The sequence below is a fragment of the Piliocolobus tephrosceles genome, chromosome 14 (assembly GCF_002776525.5).
Source record: "Piliocolobus tephrosceles isolate RC106 chromosome 14, ASM277652v3, whole genome shotgun sequence".
Classification (NCBI taxonomy): domain Eukaryota; kingdom Metazoa; phylum Chordata; class Mammalia; order Primates; family Cercopithecidae; genus Piliocolobus; species Piliocolobus tephrosceles.
This window is the reverse complement of record NC_045447.1, coordinates 15,492,519-15,512,159: the sequence shown is the minus strand read 5'-3', so window position 1 is coordinate 15,512,159 and position 19,641 is coordinate 15,492,519. Positions and strand designations below refer to the sequence as shown.

Below are 19,641 nucleotides of genomic sequence, written 5' to 3'. Positions count from 1 at the left end.
TCCTTTTTAAAATTCAGTTCCTCTGTAGGTTCAAGTTTTAGTTTGAGTTTGCAAATTAGCAAGCAAGATCTGTTTTTGCTTCAAACCAGCTGCCTGGTTTGTTATAGTTCAGTGGCTTTTCATCACAGTTAGTAAATAGTAGCTACTTGACAAGGTCACTTGAATCAGTTAAGTATTTCTTTATGGAGCTAGAAAATAAGTAATTGTTGATTTGGAAACACATCAGGTCCAGCCATTTATCTTATTGTTTCCATAGGACTTAGAAATTTATTTTGAGGTTTAGCCCAGAGAAATGACATTTCCATCTGATTTTTATGTGTCTGTAACTGGTTTCTTTCTACTCTTCAGCGGGAGAATAGGCGTCTACAAGAAGCTAACATGAGATTGGAACAGGAAAACGATGACTTAGCCCATGAGCTGGTGACCAGCAAGATTGCACTACGGAAGGACCTGGATAACGTAAGTCCAACGGGTCTGAAGGGAAAGACTGCACTGAGACACTTGACTTTTCCCCTCAAGAGATCCTGGAATTTTGGTGTTCCTTATTCTAGCCACCTGTAAAGTTTCCCTCTTGTGATACAACTTGCTTGTCAGTGTCACTTCCCTCCTTTCCTTCAGGAATTATCTGTTGTCTCACAAAGCTCTCCTTACCACCTTCTGTTCTCATTGTGCACATAATCCTTGAGCTCCTTTCCCAAACATCATTTGATTAACAGACTTTGTGGTTAATTCTTACATTACTATAATTGGCAGGAGCATTTGATCATCATAATTACCTTAACCTCCCCCTCAGACAAGAGATTTTGTTATCCTACATATTTCGTGCCTGTTGAAAAGGCATTGCCAGTTGGAATGCAGCTCAGTACCTCAGCAACTTGCAGTTTTATCAGGAGTTTCTGTTGACAGATGTTTCATTTTTCTTTGCTTCTCCTAATTTTAACAATTTTGGAATGATGTCTTTTCTGGCAGAAACCCTTTTCTATTTTCTGTACTACAAACTAACCTTAGAAGAAATGGCATAATCTCTCGATCATGGTTTAGGTCAGAAGTTGGCAAACATTTTCTGTAAAGGGATGGATAATAAGTGTTTGAGGCTTGTGGCCCTATAGTCTCCATTGCTGCTACTTAGCAAAAGCAGACGTAGATGATACGCAAATGAATGAACATGTCTGTGTTGCAATTAAAAGCTTTATTTACAAAAATAGGTGACAGGCTGGATTTGACCCTTGGACTATAGTTTGCCACCCCTTTAGATTTCCCTGCCAGGTTCCTAGGATTACCTTTCTGCTTGTTGGTTTCCTAAAGTTCCAGGGATGGGCTCAGGCTGTTGAGGATTTTTACGGGGGTCTTACATTATATGCACTGAAATAGGGTCCATGAATTTCAGGATGTCCTTGACATCCACCAGAAGCGTACGAACATTTTGCGTACTCATGCATTTCCTTGAAAGGCTGTGCTTTTGTTTAGTTCTCCTAGGTAGAAAGACTGTGGTTTCATCAGATTCTCAAAGTGGTGAACAGGTGAGATAGAGCCCACAGTATCTACCAGTTCAGAAAATGTAGGATAGACCTGGATGCTAATGCCAGCTACTCTACTTTCAGCTCACCTTGGACACCCTGTAAAATGAGGGGTGGTAGAATAATAGCTATGTCACAGGGTATAGAGAGAATTACATAATTAGATGTATATGAAAGCATCATTAAAAAAATCAGGCACAGGCAGTGTTAGCTCCCTCTGCTTGTCTGCTTGTCATCTACAAATAACTGAATTTAACAGGGAAGGCTCCTCTTTGCAGTTTTTGCAGGGAGAATGTTTCAAGGTCATTAGCCCTCAATGACCAGAAGCTGAGCTCTTTTGAAGGCTTTTTGGCTTACCACAGTCTGCTCATCAGGGTTGAGTTTCCTCCTTATGGTGCAAATTCCCAGCATATCCTCTATTCCTCTTTGTAGAAACACTATATGGGTCATTCTCTCCCTGTTTGGGTATTTCTGCCTAGTGAGTGGAGGGAGGCAGGTGTACATGGAGCAGGGACTACTGAGGCAGGGCCAGAGGTGTGCACCTAACACAGCCCTCATAGCAGCTGTGGGTCATGCAGAAAGGAGAAAAGAAAGGAAAAGAAAAAAAAAAAAAATACAGGTCTTGAACAGGAGCCTTTGTGTCCTACAATGAAATTAAGAGGCAGCTTAGGCCAAAATTCCAGGTCGATTTTTAGTTTGAGCTGTTCCTTTTTCCAGTCTAACAGGCCCAGTATTAACAGTGACACCCACTAGTGAGTCATAGACTACTTATGTTCTTAAAACCTGCCCCTAAACAACATAAACCCTTTTTCAAGTCATCTTATCCTGACACAGTAGTCAGGGAACTAGGTTTCATTCCTGATATCAGGAGTGCAAAATAATAAGAATTATAATATTAGCTCCCATTTACTGATGATTTGTGGTGCCAGGCACTATGATAAACATTTTACTAAACTTTCATCTCTCTCACTCTTACCTCAGCCTTGAGAGAACAGTAATGTAAGTTCCATTTATGGATGAGGATTTTTTTTTAGCAGCTATAAAACTTCAGATTCAGTTGAAGGCACCCAGGAAAAAGCAGAGCCAGGCCCATGGAACTGGAATGTCCAAGCTTTTGTTTTGTTTTTGTTTTTGTTTTTTTTTTACAGTGCCACCTTGTTTCCACAGTACATATGGGACAAGGAGCTATGAATCGATGTCATAACCATATCAAAAACATGAGGACCAGGGATTGTGACAGAAGAGCTAACATTTCTTGAGCACTTACCAAGTGCTAGGCACTGTTCTAAGTGCTTTCTATATATTATCAAATCCTCAGAGTAGCCCTGAGTATATCCCTACTCAGATAACAGAGTAGTTGTAGAAGGGATATAATTATGATCCCCATTTTACTGATGAGGAAACTGAAGCAAAAAGAGGTTAAATATCCCACACAGATCACCCAGCTACTGGCCAAGCCCTCAAATTGAAGGCCTGACACCAGAGCTCACCCTCCTACGCAGGCAGCAGGGCTCAGGAGTGTCGCACCAGGGCCCATCCTGCAGTCATCTAAAATGCTGCAGAGACACACCTTTCCCACACTCACTCTCCCTTCCCAAGTTAGACTTCTCTCTATAGTTTCTTGTGAATCGTCACTGAAAATCAGCCGGATTCTTCCTCACTGAAGGGAGGATTGTGGGGCCCTTTCATTATATTTTTACTTTAGGGACTTAGGTTTTTGAAAGAACTTCATTCCTTTGAGCTCTTTCCTTCCTGCATCTCAGAGAAAAGCTCTGGTGTGAGGCTTTAAAATTTCCAGAACCCTCTTGTATTTTCGGTTAATTATACATCACTTTTGTTATTCATCACCTGTCACTTTTGCTGTTCTTCACACAGCAGCTGTGGAGAAATTCCATGTCAGCCACTTAGTTCCTAGGTGACCCCAATCATGATTGGACCTGACACTGGTGCTGAAAGGATGAGGGGAACCTATGGAAGGTCCCTGCAGAGCTGATAGATAGGACCATGTCCGAGTCCCCTCTAGCAGGGTCACTCCTCTGTGTTGAGACAGATGTGGGAGTGAAGGAAACTGGCTGGTGAGCCCACCTGCTGTCCAACAGGATGTGAACTCTGGCATGGCTGCTTATTAGTTCTGTGATATTTTGCAGATTGCTGAACTTGCCCCATTGAGTTAACTTGGCCCCTTTATTAAAAATCAATTGACCCTAAATTTGCAGGTTCACTTCTTGATTCTGTCTGCTCCATCTGTTTGTGTGTCTATCCTTAAGTCAATACCACACTGTCTTGCTTACTGTAGCTTTATAATAAATCTTAAAATCAGTTCATGTGAGTTCTCCGACTTTGTTGTTCTTTGCATTTCTGTATCAGTGTTAGAATCAGCTTGTCAACTTCTAGAAATAAAAGCGTCTGGCTTTTGAGTGAGGTTCATGGAATCTGTAAAGCAGTTTGGGGAGAATTGACATCTGAACAACAATTGAGGCTTTCAATCCAGAACATGTTAAAATTTTCATTTATTAAGGTCTTTTTCAGTTTCTCTCAGGAGCAATGTTTTTTAGTGTTCAATTTACAAGACATGCACGTTTTAATCTATTGTAAAGTGGTATTGTTTTTTAAATTTCATTTTCCAGTTGTGTATTGCTAGTCTCTAGAGATGCAATTGGTTTTTGTGTTGTGACCTTGTATCCTGTGACCTTATAAAAACTCATTTGTTAGTCTGGCAACTTTTAAACATATTTTTTGGGATTTTCCACATATACAATCATATCATCTCTGAATACAGTTTTTCTTCCTTTCATATTTATCTGCCTCTCTTTTTCTTGTCTCACTGCACTGACTAGCATCTTCAGAACGATGCTGAATGGTGAGAGTGGACATCAATGCCTGGTTCCAGACATTAGCTGTAGGTTTTTCATAGAGTAGGTTGAAGAAATAAATTCTCCTCTGTTCCTGTTTGCTGAGTTTTTGTCATGAATGGGTGTTGAATTTTGTCAAATGCTTTTCCTGTGTCTGTTGAGATAATCATTTGGTACTTCTCCTTAATTCTGTTAATATAGTGAAATAAATTCACTTTTCAATGTAAACCAACCTTGTATTCCTAGGATAAACTCCAGTTGGGGTTTCTATTTTTTATTAAAGATTTTAATTTTTATTAAATATTTATATGTTCATAAGGAATATTTGGAGTTTTCTTTAATATTTTTGTCTGGTTTTGTCATTGGGGAATGCTGGCCTTATAAAATGAAGTGAGAAGTGTTCCCTCCTGTTTTCTTGAGGACTTTGTGTATGATTGTTCTTTAATTAAATCTTTAGTTCCCTAGTGAAGTCATGCAGACCTGAAATTTTCTTTGCAGGACATTAATTGTGAATTCTTTCTTTTTCTAGATATGGAGCTATGCAAATTTTCTAATTTTTTGTGTGTCTGTTTTTGTAATTTGTGTCTTTCAAGTAATTTATCCATTTCATCTTAAGTCTGTTGATATAAGGTTGTATGTATTTCCTTATTCTCTTAATGTTTGTAAGATCTGTAGAGATGTTTTATTTTCATTCCTGATGTACGTCATTTCTTTTTCCCACTTTGACATAACCAGCCTAGCTAGAAGTTTATCAATTGTTTCGATCTTTTCAAAAGCCAACTTTAGCCTGGGCAACATGGCAAAAATTAGCTGGCTGTGGTGTCACATGCCTATATTCCCAGCTACATAGGAGGCTTAGGTGAGAGGATCACTTGAACCCAGGAGGCAAGGGCTGCAGTAAACCGAGATAATGCCACTGCACTCAGCCTGGGTGACAGAGTGAAACGTTGTCTCAAAAAGAAAAAAAGCCAACTTTTGGTTTTATTGAGTTTTCTCTGTTGTCCTGTTTCATTGATTTCTGCTTTTACTTTCTTTGGGTTTCACTTGCTCTTTTTCTGGCTTCTTAAAGAGGAAGCTTGAATGACTCTGGACCTTCTTTTCTAAAATAAGCATTTAAAGTTATTAATCTCAGCCAGGCACAGTGCCTCATTCCTGTAATCCTAGCACTTTGGAGGCCAAAGCAGGAAGATTGTTTGAGCCCAAGAGTTTGAGACCAGCCTGGGCAATATAGCAAGACTTCGTCTCTACAAAAAAATTTTGAAAAATAGCTGAGCATGGTGACGCATGCCTGTGGTCCCAGCTACTTGGGAGGCTGAGATGGGAGTATTATTTGAGCCCAGGAGTTCAAGGTTAAAGTGAGCTGTGATCGTGCCACTGCATTTTAGCCTGGGCAACAGAATGTGACCCTGTCTCTTTGAAGAAAAAAAAAAAATCATAAATCTCCATGTAAGCACTATTTTCAGCTGCATTCCACATCCTCTGATGTGTTGTGCTTTTATTTTCATTCAGTTCTTGTGATTTATTCTTTCACTTATACAAGTTTATTAGTAGTGTGTAATTTAATTTCCAACTGTTGTTTTTCCCAGAAACTTTTCTGTTGTTTATTTTTCATTTAATTCTGTTGTGATCAGAGATTATATCCTGCCTGATTTTAATCCTTTTAAAATACACCGTGACTTATTTTATGGCTTATCATATAATCAGTTTGGGTGAATGTACCACATGCACTTGGAAAGTATGTATGTTCTATTGTGAGTGGAGTGTACTGTGTCAGGCCAAATTGGTTGATAGTGTTCAAGTCTTATATAGAACAACTTGATTTTCTCTGGTGGTTCTGTCGCTTACTGAGAGAGCGCAGTGGAAGTTTCTGTGACTCTAATTGTGCATTTTTCTTTTTCTCCTTTTAGTTACGTAGGGATTTGTTTCATGTAATTTGAATTTCTGCATACATTTTGGATTGTTAACACTTTCTTAATGGAGTGACTCTTTTATCATTATGAAGTGTCCCTCTTTGTCCTTGGTAATATCCTTTGTCCTGAAATCTGCTATACCTGACATTTTTATAGCCAGTCCATTTTTCATGGTATTGTGTGGTATGTACATCTTTTTCCATCCTTTTACTTTTAATGTGTCTGTGTCTTTATATATAAAATGGGTTTTTGTTTTGTCCAAATGATCATTTGTTTTCTATTTGTCCTCTTTGCATTTTTTTTCCTCTTTCTGTATTCTTTGGTTTAATTGGGTATTTTCATTATTTCATTTTATCTCCTGTGTTGCCTGATAAGCTATTCTAGAGCTTCCTTTTCTCCAGAGCCCTGTCCCATGCCTTCCAGCCACCCTGACTTCCTGTCTCCTTAACCCTTTGAGGCTCTCATGCTCTGCTTGGAACCTAAGCAGAAAGTCAGGGTGAAAGCAGGACCTTGTTTGTTTTCTTCCTTCCAGAAACCTCAGTTCTGCATTTATTGTTCTCAGTGTCTGAAAATAGCTGTTTCATATGTTTTATCCAGTTTTCTGTTTATAGTAGGAGGATAAACTTGCTCCCTGTTAATCCTTCATGACCAGAAGTCTGGATTTACGTTTATTGTGACCAGATGCCCTCTCCTCATATGCTGATGTAAATAGAATGTGCAGTGGGTATGGTGCCATTAGAGGACCCTGGTTGGGTCAGGCCAGTATCCTCTGTTCACCTTCCCATTGGCATGACCTTGAGAGTCAGCTCTTAGGAGTGGTGGCACAAATGCTGGGCTCAGTGTTAGAAGACTTGGTTTCGGATTCCAGCTATGCCACATGCTAGTGAGAGCTTGGGGAAATCACTTCCCCACCTAACTGCTTTATACACTGGGGAGTTGGGGTGGGCAGGGAAGATTGTTGTGTTAGAAGACCCATTTCATTAGCAGGTTCTTCCATACTCCTCAGAATCAGTCTTAGTATGAATCATCATCTACCCAAGGTAGTGATGATGAGAAAAGGACAGAACATAAGTGTGTAGCACATGCTTCAATGTAATGCTCAAAAGATGTTAACCGAGTCCAAGCGAGAGAGGATAGGTTGTTCTGTTGGTTAAAGTAAAATAGAATCTTTAACAGGACTTCATTCTCCTTACTAGTTATTTTCTCTGCTGTTTGAGTCTCTTCATTTCCTTTTTTGATTGCTTCTTGGGTTTGAGCTAAAGAAGGAGATGATAAGCTACTCCCCATGAAGGACATAACTGCAGGGCCACATTTAATTGCATGCATTTGCAATTTACCAGTAATTAATGGCCTTTTGAATCTGCATATGATGCCACTCTCAGTTCCCCCCCTATTTTTCTCTCTCCTTTGAGATGGAGTCTCACACTGTTGCCCAGGCTAGAGTGCACTGGCATAATCTGAGCTCACTGCAACCTCCGCCTCTTGGGTTCAAGCGATTTTCCTGCCCTAGCCTCCCGAGTAGCTGGGATTACAGGTGCCTATAGCACGGTGGCTAATTTTTTGTATATTTTTAGTAGAGACAGGGTTTCACTTTGTTGGCTGGGCTTTTCTCAAATTCCTGACCTTGTGATCTGCCCACCTCGGCCTCCCAAGGTGCTGGGATTACAGGCGTGAGCCACCGCGCCTGGCCCAGTTCCCCATTTAAGGACCCAGCTCTCTGGAACCTGTTTCTTCCAAAGAAGATACAGGAAAGGAAGTAGAGTATAGTGGAAAACTCAGTGGCCCAGTTACACTACTTTAGGTGATGTCAGAATTTCAGAGAAATCCTATCCACATCAGGAGCCCAGCAGAGACCCTGTGTATTTAGTCCTTGAGTCTTCTCTAATATGGTATAGTCATCCTTGGAGTGACCAGCACCAGGAACTCGTATGTCAGGCAAAAGTATATCATTTTCACTAGGACACACAGTTATACCCACTAGACCTTTGCTTGCATGCTTTAGAAAAAGATGGGTGGAGAGTGACCATTGAAGATAAGAAAAAGTGCCAGGAAAGGGACTGCCTCCTTTATCAGGTAATAACAAGAAAAATGCCAGACAGGTTGGATGAAGCAGAGGAAACACGGTTTGGAGGAAGAAAACTAGTTTATTAATAATAATAATGACGGCTACCTTTTATTGGTATTTACTGTATTCCAGGCACTGTGCTGAATGCTTTTCATGCCTTATCCCTCAGATGAAGAGCTGGAAGCTTAGAGAGGTTCCCAATGACTTGTCCAAGTGGCACATGGTCAGTGAACAATGGGCATTGAGCCCAGGCTGTGATGCCAGAGGCTAAGCTCCTAACTACTGCCCTATACTACCTCTGAGCAAGAGACTGGGACAGGTACTTAGGCATGAGTGTATTCTCATTGTGACCCTGGGGATATAATTTCCCCTCTCTGAATCAGAGTTTCCCCATCATCTTAAGATGGGATTATGCTAAGTAATGTAAACTCTTTGCAGTTCCCAATTCTTGTTTTGTGACAGCATATCTTAAATGTTTCAGGCTGAGGAAAAGGCAGATGCTCTGAATAAGGAGCTGCTGATGACCAAACAGAAGTTGATTGACGCAGAAGAAGAGAAAAGACGGCTGGAAGAAGAGTCTGCTCAGGTAAGGAAACTCTCCCACATTCCTCTGTCTTGCAAATGCTTGAGAATTGGGAGTTCAGCTGGTGGCTTCCTGTTGGCACTAGAAAACCTGGAGACATCTGGCTTCAGTTTCTCTCCAAAGACCTTTTTTTTTTTCCTACTGTGTAAAATCCAATGGTTCCTAATTAAAGCCTAGGAGGAGACAGTGGGTTGAGGCCCATCCTTTGTTGGGGCAGGAGAATTTCTGTGTATCGCCATCTGAGTGTAACAATGAAGAGGGGGTAGAATTTCTGCAGAAGGAAAGCACACATCATATAATGCCTGGCTCTTTCCCTACTTGTCCTCCGCTGTCTCCCTCATAGAGCAAGCTTGGGAAGTCTTGTTCTGAGCCAGTGCTCCATAGTCATTGGAGACACAGAGCTGCAGGCATGGGAAGAGCTCTGAGTGCTGTGCGCCCAAGAGCAAACCCCTCCCTCATCGCACCTAGTCCTCCAGGAGGCGAGACTGGCTGGGGTGAGAGACTGCAAAGCCCTTTCTACAGAAACCATGAGATGCTGAAAACCCGCAGTCCTCTTATGAGCTCTTTGGTTTGTGCCTGGTTTGTGCTGCCATCTCAGTGAAGGTCCACAGGTTGGCTTGTACTGGCAGGGAAGACCTTCAGCAGAAGCATCAATCTGAAATGGGGTCTGACGTTTTTGGAAGTTTTAACTTTTCTCTCCCTCTCCTGCATCAGGAACAGGGGATTAGTGCTGCCAAGATTGAAGGAAGAAAGTAGCTGAATTAGAGGACTTCCAGGGTTTGGTTCAGCACTTTTTGGGTAGCCTAGCACTAAGTGATTGGTAGCAGAACTTCCTTTATTTTTATGTTAACATAGTCACTTTTGCCTTTTTATGTGTGCAGTTAAAAGAAATGTGCCGTCGGGAACTTGACAAGGCAGAATCTGAGATTAAAAAAAACAGTTCTATCATTGGTGACTATAAACAGGTACGTTCCAGTACCCTGGGACTGGGCTGTGTAATCTGGAAGCCTGTAGTCTGGATAAAATGTATACCTACCCCCCACCCCCAAACCCAAATGCAAGCACTCTGGTTTCATATCCTGGCTCTGCCCCTTGCATTGACAAGTGGCTTCACTTATTCTCAGTTGTAAAAGAAGGAAAATCATCCCTGTCTGGGAAGGTTGTTAAGAGGATTTAAAAAGACCATGTTTGTAGAGTGCCTGGCAGTGCCCAGCACAGAGTAGGTACTTAAAACCACAGTATGTTTTGGTGTGTATTTCAGATTCAGAATTATGAACTTTTGTTTATGTATAGTTTTAAACCTGTTCTCTTCCTGACTGGTTGAGTTTTAAGAACATAACAAATGGTCATTTTCCCTCCTACACTAGGATCTCATGCTAGCTTATGAGTCTGGCAGGTGTTCAGAAACCATTGGCCATTGAATGTGGTGCTGCTTGGTTTCTGCAAGTCCTAGGCCAGTGAATGCAGAGGCGGCATAGCTAGAAGAACCCCTACTTATCCACCAACTTCATATCCCCTCTTGAGTGGTAGCAGCCTATTTGCTACTGTGTTAATTCCAATTTACATATTCCAGCTTCCACTACAGAATTTATGCAGATGATTACAGTTGCTCAAGAGATTGTTTTATATTTGTTTCTTTAGATTTGTTCTCAGTTGAGTGAAAGACTGGAGAAGCAGCAGACAGCCAATAAGGTGGAAATTGAGAAAATTCGGGTAAGACTTCTCTTTACCTAAAAGATTTTATACCACCTACTTCATTTTATGGCTGTATAAACAGGTTTTGGGAGGAGGCAGTTGATTTCAAAAGTGAGAGATTCTAAGCAATAAGGCACCTGTTACAGGTCCTGGCTCTATAGTTGACAACTAACATTATGCCTGTTTTCTCTAGAAGGGCGTACAGATGAAATCAAACAAGCTCTAGCTTTAGCTCTCAACGTGCAAGTGCCCCCACAATTTCCAAATGTTGTCTGTAAGGCAGTCGGTGTCAGCAGTGTGATGCTGAGGAGAGGGAGTCATGCAAGTGACAGGTCTTGCTTGAGGTGGTCGGAGTGCAGAGGTCAGAACCATATGCTGTGGCTTGTCACTCTCCAGTGTTGTTCTGAGTTCATGCCTTCTGCTGTAGTACATCCAAGTACAATGAGGACCTTAGTTTATTTTTTTTATTTTTAGAGACAGGGTCTCACTGTGTTGCCCAGGCTGGCCTTGAAATCCTGGGCTCAAGTGAAATCCCTACCTCAGCCTGAGCTGCTGGACTCCAGGTGGGCACCATTGTGCCCAGTTTAGAACTTGAATTGTTTAATGTTTTGTTGGCAGCTTAGGAGCTTTTATAATGTGGTGCTTTCTTTCTTTAGTACTTGTCAGATTTTACTAAGTACTGTCAGATTTTACTAAGATAAGTAAAATCTTAGTAAAGTACTTGTCAGATTTTACTAAGATAAGCAATTTACTGAAAGGTGCCTCACCAACATATTTACAGCTCAGAGGACAGGAACTTGGGAAGGTTCTGTGCTCATGGCCATGTTTGCACAAAGCAACATTATACCTAGAGCAAGATGACACTGGCCTTCATCATAGTTAATGTTTAACCAGATCTGTTTTTGTGTGTTTGTTTGTTTGTTTTGAGACGGAGTCTTACTCTTGTCACCTAGGCTAGAGTGCAGTGGCACCATCTCGGCTCACTGCAACCACCGCCTCCTGGGTTCAAGCTGTTCTCCTGCCTCACCTCCCAGCTAGCTGGGATTACAAGCTTGTGCCACCATGCCAGCAAATTTTTGTATTTTTAGTGGAGACAGGGTTTCACCATCTTGGCCAGGCTGGTCTTGAACTCCTGACCTCGTGATCCACCTGCCTTGGCCTCCCAGAGTGCTGGGATTACAGCTGTGAGCCACCATGCCTGGCTACCCAGATCTGGTTTTTAAATATAACTTATTTTCTGATTCTAAAACTTTAATATTCTTGCAGAAAATTTGGAAGAGTAAATAAGGGAAAAAAGCCCTTATGATCCATTTTCCACATATAACATCATTATTAACACTGCGGTGTGTATTCTTTCAATCTTTGTTCTGTGTTTAACATATAAAATTTCATTCATTCTAAGATAAGCATTTTTTTTTTCCCATTTAAACATCTTTGAAAGTGGGATGTTTTATAATTGGCTTTTTGTGGTTTAATTGGCAGAATGTTTTCTTAGAGGAACATAAAATGACATTTCTATAGTTAATGGCATCTTATTTTGATGAAATGTGGAATACATTTTATTTGTAATCATAGTTTATGTACATTTTTGTATTCTATTTCAACCACTATGCATCCATTTTCCAATGTTATAAAAAGTTCCTCAAAAACCTTTTAGAGGCTGTGTGCTTCCTTGTATAAATATAGCACAGTATATTTAATATTTAATTGTTTTGAATAGTTTATCTGCTGCTTTTTTGCCTGTCTCCAGTTCTACAGTGAAAATTTTGTACATAAATTTTTATCTAGTTACAGCTTCATTTTTCACCCTGGGTTCCTAGAAGTGAGATTACTGAATCAAGACAATGGTATTTTTGTTATTTTTGGTATATAATACCAAGTGGCTTTTCCAGTAGGTTATCTGCTAGTTTACAAAGAGCACAGGTTTTCAGAAACTGTAGTGCTCAACAGAGAAGCCGTCTCTTGGTGTCCCCCAAAGGGGATGCTCACACCATCCTAAAGGGCCAGTTCCTCTTCTTTGCCTCTTCACATCTAACATTCAATTTCAGCAAAAAGTGGATGACTGTGAGCGGTGCCGGGAATTTTTCAACAAAGAAGGGCGTGTAAAAGGCATAAGCTCAACCAAGGAGGTTTTAGATGAGGACACGGATGAAGAGAAAGAGACGCTCAAGAACCAGCTGAGAGAGATGGAGCTAGAACTGGCACAGACCAAACTCCAGTTGGTGGAGGCTGAGTGTAAGATACAGGTAACAGCAGCCGAGCTCAGACACGTGCCTGCGGGCTGGGTTTCCTGGTGTGGACTAGAAACCCCAGAAATTATCTTTATGGTTTGGGTTTTTCCCTACCTTCTAAACTTTGATCACAGTTGTCATGAGAAGAAATACAGGACTTGTTATTGGCCAGTGGATGTCTCATCAGTATTTGCCCTGTCTTGAGGATTTTCACTTTGTCGTATTGAGAATGATACACAAAGCTTGGAATCTTTTGATGGGATGAGAAGACAGTGCTTTAGAAACACAGCTCTACCACTGAACTGTTTGACCTTGGGTTAGTAACCTCCCTATATCTCAGGTTCCTTATCTACAAATGGAAATGATGAGTCCCTATCTGATGGGTTGGTTTGAGGACTAAGTAAGATAGTGTACACAAATGGCTTGGCAGAATGCTGGGGGCTTCATAAATGCAAGCTTTTATTGTTCCAGTTCCCACCACTTAACTAGCTTCGTGACTGTGAATATGCCTACCTATCTGAGCCTCCCTTCCTGATAAAGAAGTTAGGGCTTGTTTTGGTCATCTTTATATGCGTTGGTAGGTCCACCAGCACCTCTAAACCCTAACCACTGTTTATGGACAGAACAAGTTCAGGATAAAAGCTTTAGGGCTGATTCTCCCCCATTGCACACATTCACTGGGCATCCGCTCTTTGGCAGGCCCTGTTATAGGTCTGGGACTGCAAAGCTAAGACCTGGTAGTGTGACTACCCAGGATAATCAGGAAAGGCATCACCAAAGCAGCAGCAGCTGTGCTGTGATCAAAGAATGCACAGGGATTGTAGCTACAGGAGAGGGAGAACAGTGGCAATTCCAGGCAGAGGGAGTGGCATGTTCAGCAGCACAAGGAGGAGAGTGGCTGCCCAGGAAGGAGCCTCAGGAGTTCTTTCCTTGCAGTAGGGGACGGAGGTGGTGCTAAGGCTGGAAGAGAGCGTGTGGATCCAGACTGCGAAGCATTTCAAATGCCATGCTAGGGAGTTTAAGGATTTTTGCCGAAATGAAATTATGTCATTGGAAGTAGAGCATTAGCTGTCTGCCTGGTGTGCATTAGGTGGACAGAAGAGGGAGACATAGAAAGTAGAAGACTGTTTTAATAAATAGACCAGGCAAGAAATTAGATCCTAACTAAAAACTCCCAAATCTTTAGGCATCCGAGGCATTTCAAGCCAGTTTGAGACGGGGGATTTCCCAAGGCCTCTCCAGAATAAACAGACTACATTCTTGTCTTGGCTGTCCTCTGGGGAGCCAGTGTCATTGACACCAAGCCCAGCATCCTCATGCGCACTGTTCCTCTTGCAGGACTTGGAGCACCATTTAGGGCTTGCCCTCAACGAGGTGCAGGCAGCCAAGAAGACGTGGTTTAACCGAACACTGAGCTCCATAAAGACAGCAACCGGGGTTCAAGGAAAAGAGACTTGCTGAGAGCAGCTGCCGCCTCCCGACACCTTCAGAAAACATGACACCTTTTGTTGCCTTCTTTGGCCAGATGTGTGATTCTGTGACTTGTCCTAGGACCAGAATGTACCTAAGTCAGATCCATAGACGCATGTTGGTAGGTCACTGGACCGGAGCTCATGAAGCAGGCAACCTCTGGGGTAAGACTACTGATACTAACAGGCCTGCTAGCTCAGCCGATGCTCTGGACACTCTAGAAATCACTCCTCAGTGTGACCTCCCAGGCCTCTTCCCCATGTAGGTCAACACCTCACCCAGCCTGAAGGCTGAGTTTACATGATCAGAGTTAGGGGATCCTTCAGTCTTTTTTTTTTTCTAAACCTTTTTTTTTTTTTTTAATATACATATTATATATATATATATATTGTGGGGGTGGGGCAGGGGATCAGAGATTCAAATAATTCTTTTCTGCTTCAATGCCAGCAGAAGGTCCCCCAGGTAGACATGGAGAAGCACTTTGTTTTAAATAGGAGGGTTTCATAGTTGCATCTGAAGGCACCTGGTTCTGTTAAACTATATCATGCGCAGGTTTTGGGTTTGGCATTATTCATGTTTCTGATCAATTCTATGCAACTCTCATAGTTCCTGTTATTTTTTAGCATTAGCTGCCAAATGACTTAAAAAGGCGGGGGTGGGTGACTTGACTGTGAGACTGGATTATAACATGGACAAATCTTATTTTGCTTAATGTGTTGTGTGTGTGTGTGTGTGTGTGTGTGTATGTGTGTATATATATATAAATATCTTTCCCAGTATGCCCAGTTGACAGTGTTTAAATTCCAGACTAGGACTGCCGATCTGCACAATTTTATTATGTGGTTATTTGAGCACTTAATTTCACTCAAGGTTCATTGGGCTCTGCTCTGCTTTCCTCCCTGCCATTGCGGGAGTTGTGGACAGAGCTCCCTCACTTCAAGATTCCTAGTGTTTTTGCACAACAGGTTGTCCAAGCGAGAAAGACTGAGCTGCGTGTCTGTAAATGTCTGCGCAGGGTGCACATGCTGCAAGGTCTCCATCCTGCGGGCCTGTCCCTCCCAGATGGGCTGGGCCTTTGGGCCCTCCTCAGAGTATGCCTGGGTGCAAACCTCACTGTTCAGATGGGCTGCAAGTTCTCACTTCAAAGCTATGGAATGGAGATTTTAGCACCTTTAAAAAAAAAAAAAAAAAAAACTTTGACTTCTAATTTATATAGTGATATGCTGACAGGCTGACACGCAGATGGTTTTGTCCTCTTCTCTGCGTTCAGTGTTGAGGTGGCTGCTTACAAGAGGCACTGGTTTTGTATATAAAGACACTCGGGTTGTTTTGTAGCTCTTTTTCTTATTGGCTGTACTAACGCTTGCTGAGGTTATCTGTAATAAAGGAGGTAACAAGTGGCAACCCCCTCCCCACCAACCATCCCCTTTGCCGCTTTCTGTGTCTTTCTTGTTCAGTTACCAAAATAGCTGTAAGCCTATCTAATGCTAGGTGTGTGGACATTGTGCTAGGGTAGTTTCAGTGTGTCAACTTTATGAATTGAAATATAAACCAGTAAAATTGTATTACTATTTCTTTTGTTGGTTTTATTTTAACAGCATATTCATTAAATATTTTGGTACAAGCAGCATTGCTTTGTAAAAACCAGTTTGATCATCATGTGCTCCTGTCGCCTCCCCTTCTCCCCCGTCCCCTTCTCCCCACCGTCCCCTTCTCCCCCCCCCGTCCCCTTCTCCCCCCCATCCCCTGGACACAGAAGCAGAGTCAGAGAAGACCACCGTGTGTGCTGTCAGAGAGGCATGTGTGAGTGTGAGGCAGCCCCTCACCCACCTGTTCAGATGTATGGAGTGGTAGGGTGTGGCAGGCCACATGGGGCAAGATGACTGATGCCTCTGTGTTTATGGTGAACATTGCCCCTCTGAGAAATAACGTGCTGTAGTAGCAGGGATAAGGGACACTTGGTGTTTTTGAGGCTTAAGGAAGCCTTACAGGAGGTAAGGGTCAAGTTAGATCTTCAAAGGCAAAAGCATCTCACCAAGCAGAGATGGAAGAGGGAATTCCAGGGCCAGAATGTGCACGTGCAGGGGAAATAGCTAAAGAGTAGAAAGGCAGGCCCAGCACCTGGGGGACAGGTGTGGTCTGCTAAAAGCTTTAGGAAAAGCAGTGATATGGAGTTGCATCTTCAGAGCCTCTTTCTTCCCACTGCTTGTCCTCCACATCCCTGCACCACACAGATGAGGCTCCCAGGCCTTCTGCTGCCCCTCTACCACCTCAACCCCCTTCTCCATAGCAGGAAGAAGAATGATGCTTCCCTAATCTTATGGTCCCCCCTCCCTGCTTGACCTGCCCTCCAGGACCCCACCTATGCCTAGCCTTTAAATGGATGCAGGCTGAACAGACCATAGCTTCATGCCTGCAAGGAAAGAAGGGAGGAAGGCAGGAAGGGGTGGGGTGGGGGAGAGGGAGAGAGGAGGGAAGGAGGAAGGAGATTAGATAGATGAGAGATTAAATAGATAAGATGGATAGATGATAGATAGGGATAGAGATATAGATGAGAGAGCAGGTGGGCCCTGTGCCGTCTTTCTCCACTGCAAGGAAACTAGGAAAGTTCCTAGCATAGGACTCAGCCCCTGGCAGGTACTCTTGCAGAAGCCAGGACTGTGGCTCCAGAGCACAGCTAGGTCCCTTTGATGCTCACAGGCTGCAGGCTGGAGAACATGTTTCTGGGATCCACATTCTTGATCAGCCTGCTCCATGCTTTTCCTGTCACATGGCTTCGATTTCAGTAGTGTAGGGACTCAGCAGAAATCCTCATCCCTGCAGCTGCGTATTGGCCCAAGAAAAGGAGTCCGTATACTATTCAGTCTTGGCACACAGGCCTAAAACAACTCAGATGAGGATCCTGCTTTTGGGGAGGTCCCCTGGTTATGTTGAGGCTGAGATTGAGAGTAATAATAGTGACACCGTGTGGTAAGTCGTGTACAGGTGTATGGGATTCTGTGGGAAGGTATGTGTAAATGCAGGAGGGACAAAGTGGTAGTGACAGTTGTGACTGACAACTAAAGGACTTGCTAGCTAGGTAGAGGAGCAGCAAGAGGACAGCAGCATTTAGGTGGGAAGAACAGTAGTAGTTAAGTCTGCTTGAGGTGGGGTGATATTGACTGAGAGATGAAACTGGGTAATTAGGTTGCGGCCATGGCAGGGAGTTTGGAGCTGAGGAGGAGTCACTGGAGAGTTTTAACCCATTTATGCCAGAGGTTACAAATTTTTTTGTGTGAAAAATCAGACCTTGGCGATGACCTTGAGCAGCAGGATATAAATAACTCCCACAAGCTTAGCGTTCCAATAATGGAACACTAGGCATAAATGGGTTAAGCTGACTTGCACTTTGAGCAGTTCCCTGCTGATCCTTTAGGAAGGAAAATTGGGAGAAGAAATTAAGGGTGTGAGCAGAGGTGATACATGATAGAATAAGGAATGGAGAACGGAGTCAGTGAAATTTGGTGAGAGTGACGACACACCAGGAAGATAAATTTAGCTGTCAGTGTAGAGATTTGAAATAGTCTGGGACTTGCAAGTTGGAGATACTGGCACTCTGCAGCTGCTTAGTTGTTGGTTAGGCATCTCTAGCGCAGGGTTTCTAGAACTCATGGTTCATGGTTTGGTTGATTGATACTTCTTTTGTGCTGTAGGGGGTCTGTCCTGTGTAATCCCAGCAGCATCCCTGGCCTCTGTCCACTGGATGCTAGTGCATATACCCCACTCCAACTAGCACAACCAAAAATGTCTTCAGGTATTGCTGAATATTCCCTGAGGGGGCCAAATGATTGAGAACCATTGCTTGAGCAAGCTGAAGCTAGGAGCCTGGAGAGACTGCCTAGGTAATGTACAGCTTAAGCAAGGGCTAGGAGCTGCCATCCAAGGAGCAGGAGGGAAGACATGGAGAATGGAGCACAGCCAGCCAGAGAAGAGCAGGAGTACCTTGGGGTGGGGATGAGGGCAGAACTGGAAAAGCTTCATTAGATTTGGGAGCTGGAAGGTTGTTAGGGCAGTGGCCACTACAGTTGAGGTGGGAGGGCAGGAGGCAGAGACAAGCAAGTATAGATTTTAAGAAACCTGGCTATGAGGGAAGTGGGCAAGCAAGGCCAATGGTCAGAGGGGACCGTGGCAGGAAGCGCAGTTGTGCTGGGCCACTCAGACTGTGGTTCCAACCTTGGGCACCTGTTGTCTCCTCACGAGGTCAGCAAGCATGCACCGCAGGCTGAGTGGACCTTCTTTGGCAGGCCCTGCTGCAAACCAAACTGATTTCCAGGGCCTTGATAATTCTCAGTGGGGAGGCAGTGGCTCAGACCGAATGCCAAGCGCTATCAATCAGCCCCAAAGTGTCTGCACCTCTTCTGAATTCCAAGTCCCAGGGGCAGGGGTTGAGTAGTGAAAGGGTGAAGAAAAGAGCCACGGGCTACCGGAATAAGCCCAGAACGCAGCTCCCATGTCTGAGCTGACCCAACAGTTGTGACAAGCAGAGCCTGTGCAGAGGGGGCGCAGCGGGGGCATGGGCCGCTTGTGGCCTTGGAGACTCACTTCACTGCTTAGAGACATACCTGATTCTGACATCATTGGGATTTAAATCCTCTTCTAAGATTCATTTGGGGGGTGATGAAAGAACAGGAGAGCTATAGCAGTCAGACATGAGGACTGGAGCCGCCCAAAATGGGCACTGATGCACTCCCAGGACAACAGACGTGAGTGCTGAGTTCTCTGCCCTCCCCATTTGATAGGTGAAGAGAGAGGGGCTCAGAGAGACGGCTGGGATGCTGACTCGTACTTCTGTCAGTAACCACAGGGTGGCTGCTTAAAGATGACCCTGTGGGCTGCAGGTAGGTATAAACTGTCAGTACTATACTGCAAGGCACACACACAGGAACTCAAAAGGGTTCAAGGCCAGGCCATACCCTTGAACGCACATTTCACTTAACCTTCCCGAGTTCTGATCTGTGCAGTGGGTCCAGTACCTGGCTGATCAGGGCTGCTGGGCTCTCCTGTGACGCCCTTGGCTCTTTTCCTGTATTCTTCTCCCTCCAGTAGTCAGAACACCCCCGAGTTCAGTGATGTTATTCCCAAATTTGAAAGTGAAAGTGAAAGGTCTGCCTGTGGCCACACCATCGGGAAGTTGAGTCTTTCCTACCACACACCATCACCTTCACCTTCTCTTTCAGGGCCCAAGAGCAAGAAAGACAATGCTCCCTCCCTTCCTCTCTCCCAGTTCCACCTCAACAACCTGTCTTCTGTGCTGCTGAGCCCTGTGGCAACTGTGAACA

General features: G+C 43.4%; 1 protein-coding gene across 9 annotated transcripts in view; it reads left to right on the top strand.

Moving 5' to 3' along the window:
- RABGAP1 (RAB GTPase activating protein 1) overlaps positions 1 to 15,947 on the top strand; it is a 190,437-nt gene extending 174,490 nt beyond the window's left edge. For 7 of the 9 annotated variants that reach the window (XM_023217195.1, XM_023217193.1, XM_023217196.1 and 4 more), the window contains 6 exons: positions 349 to 459; positions 8,826 to 8,930; positions 9,809 to 9,892; positions 10,569 to 10,640; positions 12,671 to 12,868; positions 14,192 to 14,664. In XM_023217195.1, coding sequence (XP_023072963.1) covers positions 349 to 459; positions 8,826 to 8,930; positions 9,809 to 9,892; positions 10,569 to 10,640; positions 12,671 to 12,868; positions 14,192 to 14,314 — 693 coding nt within the window. In that variant the 3' untranslated portion in view covers positions 14,315 to 14,664. Of the gene's footprint in view, positions 1 to 348; positions 460 to 8,825; positions 8,931 to 9,808; positions 9,893 to 10,568; positions 10,641 to 12,670; positions 12,869 to 14,191 lie in introns of all 9 variants that reach the window. The other 2 variants (XM_023217197.1, XM_023217202.1) reach the window with 1 other exon arrangement.
- The last annotated feature ends 3,694 nt before the right edge of the window (positions 15,948 to 19,641 follow it).